Source organism: Phoxinus phoxinus, assembly GCF_949152265.1.
Source record: "Phoxinus phoxinus genome assembly, chromosome: 18".
In the NCBI taxonomy this organism is placed as follows: Eukaryota; Metazoa; Chordata; class Actinopteri; order Cypriniformes; family Leuciscidae; genus Phoxinus; species Phoxinus phoxinus.
Window position 1 is genome coordinate 10,308,083 of NC_136893.1, and position 13,277 is coordinate 10,321,359.

The following is a 13,277-nucleotide window of genomic DNA, read 5'->3' on the forward strand; positions in this document are numbered from 1 at the left end:
CATAAAGGGCCGTAAAATACATTATGTTATATTTAATTTAAAGAGTGAAGAGAAACACCTTGGAATTTGTTTTGTTGTTGTCGCCAAAGGTGAAGTAAAAGAAAATACTTTCAATTCAAATTTGATTTCGCCTGATTTACAATGGCTTACGAAAAACTCCCCGACTGTAACAATCTATAAAATACCATTTGATGCATTTAATGCACATATCTTGTCCTCTGTAAGTGAGTATGTATTTCCAGGGAGCAGCAGGCGGACGGACGGTTCAGTCCTGGGGGAGACCGAGGCAGCTGTGTCACCCTGCAGAGCCCGCGGGGCAACAGAGACGGGCCTTTTAATGTCCACTAATCCGGATTAGCTGCTCAAGGGACGGCAGAAAACATTCTCTTCTCACCCTACCAAATGCATTCAGCAGGACCAATAAATAATGCACAGCACAAAGGGAGCAGGCAGGGGATAACATTTGGTTACTTACTGATGCGCCTTACAGCGAAGCTTTTATAATGGAAATGAGGGAGATTTCTTGTGGGGGAAACATGTGAGTGGGAATTCATATTAATTTCAAGCTAAATTGTCTGTTGGAGAGATGCTGGGAGAAAAGGACTGAGATGAGGAAAAGGAAGCTGTCTGTGGTTTGCTTTTACATGTTCTGCCACTAGATGGCGCTAGGCACTACAGAAAACAAGTGGTGAGAATTCTTTGGTGGGGTGAGAAGGCTACAACACACACACACACACACACACACACACACACACATCAAATCGATGGTGGGGCGCAATGATAAAGTCTGAAAGTCAAACATTAGATAAAGAAAAATCGCAGGACTTTCACAAAGTGAACAGGTGCAACAGAGACTACAAAGGAAGACTGTTGCAAAATTGCCCTGTAGCACGTTGATCTAAATTTAGCCTTCAACATCTTCAATACCTACAAAGAGAATATTTAATCTGTGTGTTTGCTTTAGAAGCATGTTGTGCACTTAAAGCCTTTTTCACAGCAAATCAATGTAAGAGTGTTTTTAGGGCCCAAGCGAACAAATCTGATTTGTTTAAGTGAATCGGTTTGTTTGGACAGTTTATTTCAATTAAATGAATAAGAACCACTTTATTGTCTTAACATGCAAAATACTGCATGGGACACTTTGTTTTTGTAGTAAAGCTGCAGTTTAGCTGTATATTTTCACCACTCGCCACAAACTATATTGCTATACCGGTAATAAGGCTATAATTTGTATTTGCCCAAGAACATGAATTATTACGTGGGCAGCAATGTATATGAATGTAGGGAAGCATTGATACATGACTGATACATTGACCACATAAATGCTGGCAAATCAAACAAACATACTGAACTTTGTGAGGCAAACATGTGTCCTATTAGAATACAGCTTAAGAGACAGGCGCTGGGATTCACACATGTGTCTCCGAGAAGGACCAGAATGATATTTTCCATCCAGCTGGATAACAGACATCTGCTACTGCTGTGACTGTGGTCAGGAACTCAGAACAAATCAAATCAGTGGTTTTGTAATGCTTGTCAAGAGTGTGTGTCTTTCTGTGTGTGTACTTGTACAACTATCTTTGTGAGGACCGGTTTGATTTTTAGACCATCGGAGTGAGACCAAAGAGAGTGACCTGAGGACATTTTGGTCGGTCCTCACTTTCGGAGAGCCCTTTAAAGGCCTGTTTGAGGGTCAAGACTTGGTTTTAGGGATAGGGTTATAATGAAGTTAAGGGTATGTTTAGGGTAAGGGTTCGGGTTAGACACTTAGTTGAGATGGGTAGTGCTTGGGTAAGGAGCTAGAGATTACATTGTGTCAATGAATGACCTCACATAGATAAATGTACAAGAATGTGTATGACACATTCAGATTGTTGTCAGTCCTGTTGCTTCTTTTTAAGGACTACAACAAACAGCTTGTACACGACATTCCTCCCGGGTTAGTGACATCACTAACCCTAAAATGTACATAAACCCCACCCCCGGGAACACGATTTATAGATTATCATGACAGAATATGCTAATCAATAACTAGAAGATAACTACACTCAATTCAACTACACTCAAGTCACTCAATGGTCTTGCTCCAGCCTATCTCTCTGACTTTCTCTTTATATTCCCCCTCGAACTCTCCGATCTTCTGGCTGTGAACTCCTATGTGAGCGGAGATTTCGTCTATCGTCTATGGGTGGCAGGTCTTTCTCTGTTATAGCCCCTAAGCTATGGAACTCTCTTCCGTTGGCTCTCAGGACAACAACCACGTTGCATGAATTTAAGTATAAACTCAAACCACATTTATTTAATCAGTATTACCAGTCATGAAAATGTTAACTTGTCATAACACAGTCACTATGTTAACTTAGGTACCAATAATCTATTACATCTTTACTCCGACTGCCCACTATGCTGTCTGTAACTAATGTTTGTTGCCTCTGTTTTTTATGTTTGTATCGCAAATGTAATGCGATTTGCAACTGCAATCGCTCATTACTTGGACTGGGCAAATGTACATTATCCGTTTATGTGTAAACTGCTTGTTATTTACTGTTATTGTGAAGCGTCCTTGAGCTTGGGAAAGGCGCTATATAAATTAAACGTATTATTATTATTATTACACATAACCTAAATAAATTCATCAACTAACCATTCAGAAACGTACTGTTGCATTTTACGTTGTCACTTCTTCTTGAGTCTCTCCATCATTGTCTGACTCCGGTTTGAACATAAAAGGCTAAAGGTTTTTGAAATTTTCAGTGCATGTCTGTGTGAGGTAAAAGGACACAAGCTGTTGAAGCTCCGCCCTCTGTGCTGGGAGCAGCAGCTTATTTGGATTTAAAGGGACAGACTCAAAAACGGTGCGTCTTTGCTTTCCCTCAAAAAGTGACAATTTTAACTTGCTACATAAAATATCTGTGGGGTATTTTGAGCTAAAACTTCACATACACACTCTGGGGACATCAAAGACTTATTTTACATCTTGTGAAAATGGCATTATAACACCCCTTTAATGTTTTTGAAAGAGGTATTTACCCTCACCAAGACTGCATTTATTTGATCAAAAATACATTCAAAACTGTAATATTGTGAAATATTATTACTATTATATATTTTTAATATATTTTAAAATGTAATTTATTTCTGTGATTGCAAAGCTGAATCTTCAGCATCATTACTCCAGTCTTCAGTATCACATGATCCTTCAGAAATATGCTCAAAAACAAGTGTGCTGCTTAATATTTTTGTGGAAACAGTCATACATTAATCAATTCTTTGATGAATAGAATTTTTATCAATGTAATGCATCCTTGCTGAATAAAAGTTTTTTTTTTTTTACGATTAAGATAAAAAAAGGGGTAAGGAAAATGTTATTACTTTCACCTGATGGCTATGCCAGTTGAGTCGTCCAAGTCAGTTCTTTTTTTTGTTGCTGAAAAATTGTATAATTTTTTTTTTAACCCTCTACCACACACATTATGATAATAAACCCATAGAAAAAATGTTTTAAGGTACTTTATGATATGTTGCATACAATAGTGGATTTTTTGGGGGGGGAATCGCCATTATTTAAATTAGATTTTTTTCAAATCTGTTTTGAAGAGGAGTTGACCAACATTCCACAGGCCACAATCAACAACCTGATCAACTCTATGCGAGTGAGGAAAATGGTGGTTTTCGGTGCCCCCGGGACTATGGGCCTGAAAAGGCCTGAAACTACTATGGGCCTGAAAATTTAGTATAAATGTGATGAATGATGAATGAATAAATGATGATTTGTCAGATAAATTAGTTGCATGGCATTACTCACTGAAAAGAGGGGGGTCTGGAATCTCCAATCCCTCCAGTTCGCTCCAAGGGTGGTGGTAGCTCTTTGTGGCTCTCTGTGCACTGAGATCCCCCATCCGAGTGTGTGCCTTCAGCCAACACCAACTACAGCCAAACACATACATACACACACACAATTACTCACAAAGGCTTCAGGAAGAAACTCTCTAGACTAACTACTAGCCCTGCATAAATAAGTAGACCAGCAGAAGGAAGAGAAGAGAGTACATTTGTTTGAGCAGACAGGAGTGTGAAAAAAGCCAAGTCAGTTCACTTGGCGGGTTTCCTGGTAAAGGTCTTGGCAGCTATTTCAACATATTTCAAATCAGCAATAAAAAATGTCCACAACGGTATCATAAATGATGCAGTCTTTGCTTAAATCACACACAAAAAACATATTTTTCAGGTTGGTCTAGTGAAATTTCATGCAATAGAAAAGCAAATATCACTATGCTGTGCCTGAAATTGCCCCCTATATCCTTAACTAGGGAACTATTAGAGGGGACAGGCATTTGTAGTGGTTTCTGAAACTACAGTGGACATTATCGAGTGCACTCATTCAATCCCATAATGCACCACAATAACGGGTGTACAAATGATGTACACTCAATTGACCCTTTGCAGGGAGCTTGATTGACAGGTGATCTGACAAATCATACTTCGCCATCCACCATTTTGTCAGACAAAGCAGTCAGGAGAGTTAGTAGATTAACATGGGAGGATTTGAACTTGAAAGACGGAGTGTACTGACGCCTTTCCGCGGTTAAAACAACATTCCTTCTTATGTTCATTCATGTTTATTTGATGCTATAAATAAACTAGACGGAAGAGATGATCGGTTCATGAGCAGCTTTAACTGATCTCTGCAGCGATCTATCAGACACATTAAAGAGCCACAAAACGGTATTTATTGTTTCAATTGTTTGAAAAAAATTACCAAATTTGAAAGGTGAGACTTTGTTTAATATGTTTAATATCAAAAGTAACCGAAAAGTAACCTGGTCTGTCCTGTCTGTCAGCGCGTTGTCGGTCTGTCAGTGTCCTCTCTGCTCCGTGATGTATTTTTCACTACGTGAGAACATGGTGTGGCGTGAGAGCGGCGTGCCTTGTCGGACATAGCGACAGTAACTAAGGGGGGCGGGTCTTTGCGAACGGTCAATTGTTGGAGAGTAGCCATAATGCACTATGAGGGTCGCGCTGAATTCCCGTGTCTGACCAGAAGATGGCGCCCGCAACTAAATCATCCATCCATTTTCCAAACCACTGGTCCAATGTGGGTACAGCGTAATATCATACAGGTATAAATTCCTTGTTAATTGATTATTACATTGTTTAATTAAGGGTTGTACATAGTTTCCATGACAGAGTTCAAGATTAATGTTTTCTTTACTGTAGCTGCCAGTTTGCCATGTTTTAAAATGATTAATAAACAGCAAGCACATATAACTATGCAAACGCGGCAGCCCTTCCGGTGCACTGGTTTTCATTCACTCCTTCAAGTGGACTATATTAGTGGATTGATTTAGGGAATAGTGAATGAGGATATGGGGGCGATTCCGAAAAAAGCTTATGAGTGGTCCAACTGCTCTTCAATTAATCAAAAAGGGGTCTTAAAATGCAGTACAGTGCTTTCATGATCCAAATAATGGAGGGTATATGTAGATACCTAAGGCTACTCATAAAAAAAACTCTATTGTTTATATTCTCTACAAAAAAACAATGATTAAACTTTAGAGAACGGCAGAAATCCAGAACACTATGGTAATTAAAGCAGCGATCATGATATAGTACACTGAAGGTCTCCGTGTTTGGACACTCAGCAGGCGGTGAAGCACATATTTTAGTGCTGCACAGCTCAATGTCATGTATCTCAGCATGTCTGTGCAACTCTCTGCAGCTGGAGGCTCGCTGGAGTCCACTAACCTGTATTTTACACCTCACACCAACTTTAACCAACACACAGGTCTAACAGCTGCTTATAATAGTGTAGATGTGTGTTTTAGAGCCGATAATCAGATTAATTATTATTCCTCAGTTTTGCCGTCACTATCAAAGGTAAATATTCAAACAATCCTGTACTGTTGTCCTTATCCTAGATCTGGTTTCCCAGCTTGACCACCTGAAATGTGTCTATATGTTTTTGATTCAGTAAAAGAGCCACTCATAAGAGCCATTAATTCAGGAATCAGACTACACAGGTTTATTGATTTATTTACTTGACTAAAAAGAGATGATTTATAAGTGTGATTTGTTTGGAAATCTAACTATACTGGTTGTACTATATGTTTTTGATTCACTAAAAAGAGCCAGTTCATAAGAGTCATTTGTTCAAGAATCGGAAATTCACTGGTGTGGTCACACTGTTTTGTTTGGTTCACTAACACAAACCAGTTCATAAGATTCATTAGTTCAGGATCTTTTTAGTTCAGGGAAAAAAAAAAAAAAAAAAAAAAAATTGAGAATCTAATTACACCGGTCATTCTGAATGTTTTTGATTCCGTAAATAAGTGCCAATTCATTCACTTATCAGACTACACAGGTCATGCTTTTGCTTTAAATGGATAGTTCACCCCAAAATTCTGTCATTAATTACTTTAGTCAATTACTTTTGGCATTAAACATTTTCATTCATCTTCAATCTTTCAAATGATCATTCAAATGATCTTTTTGATGCAATCTGAGAGCTTTCTGTCCCTCCATAGACAGCTATGCAACTAAAATGTTGGCGCTTCAAAAAGTTCATAAAGAGATCGTAAAACTAATCCATATGAATTGAGCGGTTTAGTCCAAATTTTCTGAAGAGACACGATCCTTTTATATGATGCACAGATTTAATATAGTCTTTTATTCTTAACGTGCAGGTAACACGAGAATGAACCTCATTGGTTCTCGCAAGACAAAAAATCATGCTTGAGCTTCCGTTTATAACAACTGATGAGTTGATGAATATTTATATGTGAGCTGTTTAGGAATCTAATTATGTCTAGATGGAATCTAATTATGTCCAGTATGTTTTTGACTAACCAAAGAGAGTCTGTAAATAGGAGTAATTTGTTTGGGAATCTAACTAAACTAATTGGGTTGTATGTTTCTGATTCACTAAAAACTGCCAGTTCATAAGAGTATGAGTATTTGTATAGGAATCGGATTACCACTAAAAAGAACTCCACTAAAACCAGCTTAGGCCTGGGGTTTTTCAGCAGGGTTGATATATTTAAATTTTGCAATGTCACAATCTATCCAAGACAGAGAGGAGGGGACCATTCGTCTCACTTACCCAGGACACCACTCTGCCGTTGAAGCAGGGCAGCTTGGCGTTATCATCAGAGATTTCTTCTTTGACAACTCTGCGGGAAAGAACACAAACTGTTAGGGACTCAGTGAGACCAGCACCCAGGATTGCACATCAGTTCACGTCTATTTGCAAAAGCTGAGGCATACTGAAAGCATGTCACGCTCAAACAGCGGAATTTTCCACTTAGCTCTCAACTGCTGGCTGCTCATGATGAGAATGCTGAACGCCCCTGTTGACCGACTACTCTATTGAAAACTACTCCATTTTAACTGGCCTCATTAGTACCTCATGCACATTTCAGATTACCAACTAAAACTGCTGTTGCTGGACCGATAGAGTGGCTTAGTATAAATGTACATCTGATATTTTTCTAAATGTGTGCGCATTTATGAGTATTGAGGGTATGTATACTGTATATATATTCAAGTGTGGGCACATTTATATGTGTGAAAGGTGTCAGGGCACAAGAGGTTATTAATAGAGTGAGTGAATGTGTTAGCAGAGTGTCCATCCTAGGCTGTAAATTCCCTACATAAATACCACACAGTTACCCTTTAACCCTCCCAGTCGAGGTTCAGCAGTCACACACCTGCTGGTCTCTTGTAACTGTGTGCAGGACTAGTACATACACACAAACCACGTGAGACTGACAAAACCACTGAAGGGAAGGCTTGATTTGCCGTCGGACAAAGCAGGATTACTAGGGATGCACAACATATCTTTGTCCGTATTGGTAAAACGACCATGAGATCATTCAAATTTCAACAGAAGATATAACGAATCACAAATAAAGTTGTCTTTTAAAAGAAAAAAATCATTCTAAATTATATTCCATATTTGTAATGCTGAAAAATTCAATAATTAACTCTAAATATACCTGTATTAAATAAAACATTCACATATGAATAACCACTAAAATTACACTGATTTCTCACAAGCCAACAAGTACAACATGGTCACTTGCGGTTCATTAAAGGAACACGCCGACTTTTTGGGACTTGGGACTTTTTGGGAGCTTATTCACCGTATCCGCCAGAGTTAGATAAGTCCACATACCCTTTTCATCTCCGTGCGTGCCTTAACTCTGTCTGACGCACCTACCGCTACCCTAGCTTAGCACAAAGACTGGAGGTAACCAGCTCCAGCTAGCATACTACTCCCAATAAGTGACAAAATAAATTGCAAATGTTAAGCTTAAAATAAAGATTGTATCTATTACATTGTTATGCCAGTAGGTGGCAACAAGTGACTGTTAAAATGTATTTGATATATAAATTAATCATTCATTCAAGAGATTTGTTCAAAAATCCAATATGGTGTGAGCACCATAATGAAAATCATTTGGTGTTTGTTTTTTTTCTTCTCTGTTCCCAATTTTCAGGAAGATCTCAAAGCTCCGCATCTGCAATCAAAAGTCACGTTTCAACAGGAACTCAAACATTTCTCATCAAATTCTTTAAATACCAAACAACAAGTATGCCAACAATTGTTTCATTTGTTTCTATTTCTCATAAGGACTTTTGAGACAAACATCTGAGAAATGTTTCAAATGTCAGGCATGACTGTGAGGTATGACTTTGTAATTTATGTTGTAGAACAAAACGGGAAAGCGTCTGAGTAACATTAACCACAGACCTTATTTTAATCATAAATCGAACACAGCCACTCTAAAAACCCATTCGATGTTTCTGAGGGAACAAATTAGCCCTCCGTGTTTGCCTAACTGATGTCATGGCTGAACATCACATCTTTGCTTTTTTTTTGTCACTACATCCATAGCAGCTTGCCATTTTCTAACGATTTCTAACAATTTTAGAACTTCGTATCACATCACTTCTTGCATTAATGTCTCTTTTAGTGCTTGCGTTGCAGCATTCCTTCAAATCCCCAATGTATTAAAGCATCTGCTAAACCAATAAATGTAGCCTAGATGTAATATCAGTAATTATATTTCAACCATAACAAAAATATCAACATTGTGCAGTCCTAAAATGTGTTGACAGAGCGTTATGACTTGAGAAATTCCAGAAGTCTGTCGTAATTATAACGTCTTCCTCTCTGCTCCTCCAGAACTTCCAGGTCACATGACCCACACGGCTGTGTGACTGAGGAGGTGAGTTGAATGGGACTGAAGGATGATGATAACATGGTCTTGTGGAAGGAGTTACAAAACCAGGAGAGTTTCTACAGCCTGTCCGAGCGTCCTGAGCCCAGCACAGGAAGCTGGGGTGTAGCTCTAGTCATGGGTAGGAAGTGTTTGTGTCCTCTCAAGAGGTCTTTACAATATACAGCAACATACAGCGAGGACCGTGGGGGTGGCCATAAGGAAGTGTGGTCTGTCCAAACTTGTAAGGGAAGGTAACGCCTTTGGTTACACACTGGAGTACAAATCTGTTCTTTGGAGTACCGGTAATAATATTGTCTTAACACATAAAAATGATTTGAAGCTATCTAACAAAGTTTCTTATAAGGACAGTTAAAGCTTGTTAAAGCTACAAAAGTGATTTACTCTTTGTATATTGTTGTTTGATTAACATTAATGACACAGGCAGCAACATGAATATTAGGCTGCTGTCACGTTAAGACCGAATGTACGGATCCAATATAAAGATACGCATCTGTTTTCTTTCTCAATTGTTTATGTTCATGTAAGCCATAAGCAACTGTGTTTACGAAGATAGCTACTCGCCGAGACGAGACGGGCCTTTTGACACAATTTTGCGTGTATGTGTCCGTTTAAGCACAAATACATCATATCCTATGTAAACAAGAAATTGTTAACTAGGGCTAGGCTATTACTTTATTGCAGTTATGTTATCACTGCATGTGTGGATGATACCACAAAAGACCATTTTCAAAAATAAACAAACAAACAAACAAACAAACAAGCAAATAAATCTCCTGAGGGAGCGTCCCCCGAGAGAGACCCCACTAAACACTTCAACCCTCCTAATATTCAAACCAAACCTATGCCCTTGAATGTGACTATCGCGGATGCGCACATACCGATATCAATGCTAAAACTATATATTGTGCAGCCCTAGCAAAATTCATGTTTCGTAGCCCATTTAGCTTAACTAAAAAGAGTAAAAGAGATGCAAACACCCTTGATGACATCATCCTAGTGAGATCTAGCAGATGAAAATCAATATATGACCATGCATGCACATTAGCCTGGTTCTACCAGACTCGCGTACATTTCATTTTTACAGAGCCTCTCTCCATTGACAAGCGTTAACTTCCTTGAAGGCGGGTACTCTGTTGAAGTTTAAAACTATTGGATCTGCCCAGAGTCACTCTGGATCTGCCATAACCAATCGCTAACATTTGGTCGTGACGTATGACGACTCAAACTAGCGCACAACCTCAACGTCATCGTTCTCAGCCACTCCCTCTGTTCGTCTATTGGACCAGTAAAAAATTGACCGGAGAAAACCAAAGAATACACCACAATCCCAGACGTAGTACTGAAGGAAAATGAAAATTGAGCGGAAGTACGTAGGAGTGCGGAGCCAGGCTAGCATGCACTAGCTCAATTTTCAATTGAGTCGTCATTCGTCATGACCAAACGTTAGCGATTGGTTATGGCAGATCCAGAGTGACTCTGGGCAGATCCAATAGTTTTAAACTTCAACAGAGTACCCGCCTTCAAGGAAGTTAAAGCTTGTCAATGGAGAGAGGCCAGAGTCTCTGTACAAATGAAATGTACGAGAGTCTGGTAGAACCAGGCTAAGCATGCACATGCCCTCATTCAGAAATCTAGGGCTTTTCTGACTAGCAACCACATGGTCATGATATCATTTCTCTACTTCAGGGATTTCCTGTTGTGGGACTTCTCCATCTGTGAGCTGAGGCCCAGCTCAGTGCGATCCTATAACAAATAATCAGGGCTGAGACGAGAGCCACCCCAGTCCGATTAATGCCTGACAATCATTCAGTGAATGAGACCATGAGATTATTCACCTAGAAGCTAAGTACAGGGTGATATATCACTTCCAGTCAAACCCCAACACATCCCTCCGCACAACACACGCGACAGCAGCGCTTTAAAAATTAAACACAACTGATATCTTTCTGTGAAGTCAATGGGGGTCTGATAAATAATACATCAACCTGACCTGGCCTGACACCAAGGAATCTATTACCAGGTAACCATTAGTTAAAACACAAGAGCTTTGTATGCAACGTGTACTAAGGGTACTTAAAAGCGAAGGAAATCCATCTGGAGCATTATTCCCAGTCGTCATTCATACGCTCCACTGATATCTTGTTACACACATCAGATTCATTTAAGATTATGTTATCCAACAATCTCACGCAGTGCAGCAGAGGTAACTGGCACAAATCGGCCCTCAGAGAGATGGTGTTTAGGGGGTCTGCCCTCAAAGCTTTGAGCAAAGGTTTACAGGGGTATTAACAGACTGTGGTGGATAATATCAGAAGTTATTATCAGAAGCAGCAGAATGTTGTTTATTATTACGGAGGACACACACAGTGGGGATCTATGGCAGTAATAGCGGGATTAGCGATGTTTCTGTTGGACGCTGTAGGGCTAGTTATGATGTGATAATAAGGGGTGTGTCTCTACACCATCCCAGAGTTCTTAGGTTCATCTCATCGCTGATCTGTGAATGTAAATGTTCACAAGCCCACATTACACAGGCCTAAGACCATCTTTTGTGCATTTGAGATCTCACAAGACTTGCACTGGTTGCATTTCTTCCTGCTTCGTGAATGGTTGAAGAATGAACAATGCAAGGCTGTCTAAAAATAATGTTTGCCGCATTTAGCTGCACACAAAATAAGTCAACTCCCGCTAGGACGCATTTATGGTTCTGAAATGTGTCCAGATCCAAGTTTGTAATCGGCATGCTGAAACTCAAAGTATCCTATTTACACTGTAAAAAAACATATTTTTTGGAATATGGTTTTACAAGAAAATTCAAGTTTGACCTCGAAATTTCACGTTTAATTCCAAGTTACTTGCTGTAATTATTTGTGAAATTTCCTAGAAATTTCTGAGTGAAAACTGTTTCAATTTGTTTTTTTAGTGTGTAGGCCCAAGTTTGCTACTCCACATTTTAACATAAAGTAGATAAGGAGAACTAGCAGTCTGGCTTTGAAGGTCAAGCGTTCTCGCAATCGGCTTCACAGTCACCAGGCCCAACTGAGCGCCCAGTGCTAGGTGTGACAGGAAAGCAACACTGTTAGTAAACTATCCTATGTTAACAGGTCATAGTAAAACACCAACATCATGCGTTGTGGTGCATAAGGGAATTTAAACTCGTCTGATGAAGGTGGCAGATCAATAGCCTCAGCTATGTAGGTTTAAAGAGGCCTTCAAATTCAAATTGTGACAAATAACCACATTCTCTACAGGACCGGAGCATCTCCATCCAAGACACATCACTAAACATCTGTGCCTGTTTGTCTGTGTCTTTTAAGATCAAATGAGACAGTCATCTCTGAACCTAAACAAGGGATCCAGAACGCCTTATAACATGACATGCGAAGCCTAGATCAAATCCATCTGTTTATCCATCCATGGCATTACATATATAAGCAGATACTACAGCTGAGCAATCTTTAAAATGAACAGGGAATAGCATTCGCAAACCTTTTTACTTTCATAATGTGATGTATTTTTGAACAAAACAGGGCGGAACTTGGATCGTGATAAATAGATGATTGGATCATGATAAGTAGATGTTACATATTGAATGAAACCAAACCAAATGTTTGCTAAAATAATGATACACAGCTGTCTGGCTACTGGTACATTATGCCTCTCTAGTCATTTCAGAAGGAGTTATAAAAACAAACCTTTTTTGGGCAGCAATGAATCATTTAAAATAAACACTAAAATGAGCATTAAGATTGTTGCAATGCTTTGCACTAGCCTTAATGATAACAAAACATTTGGAACCACAATTTTCTTCTGATTTTTCCAGCTGATGAACAATAAAAACATTGACAAATCAGAATCCTGATTTTAAAGACCTCGAGCATTTAAAGCAACAGACATGACTTATAATAAATAGAACTTTATCATGTGTTGGTGTGGACACCAATATAGTTATCGTAATAGTTATTTTTCATGGTGTGAACGGGCCTTTATTCAGTTCAACTGACTTAAGAAAAATCATTTAAAAGTAACTCA

The 13,277-nt window shown here is 39.0% G+C and overlaps 1 protein-coding gene across 9 annotated transcripts in view; it reads right to left on the minus strand.

Moving 5' to 3' along the window:
- The window catches only part of dvl1a (dishevelled segment polarity protein 1a), a 31,809-nt gene that overhangs the window by 15,171 nt on the left and 3,361 nt on the right, over positions 1–13,277 (minus strand). For all 9 annotated transcript variants that reach the window (XM_079588745.1, XM_079588744.1, XM_079588746.1 and 6 more), the window contains exons 2-3: positions 7,100–7,169; positions 3,806–3,927 (exon numbers count right to left, since the gene is read on the minus strand). In XM_079588745.1, the coding sequence (XP_079444871.1) occupies positions 3,806–3,927; positions 7,100–7,169 (192 nt within the window). The remainder of the gene's footprint in view (positions 1–3,805; positions 3,928–7,099; positions 7,170–13,277) is intronic.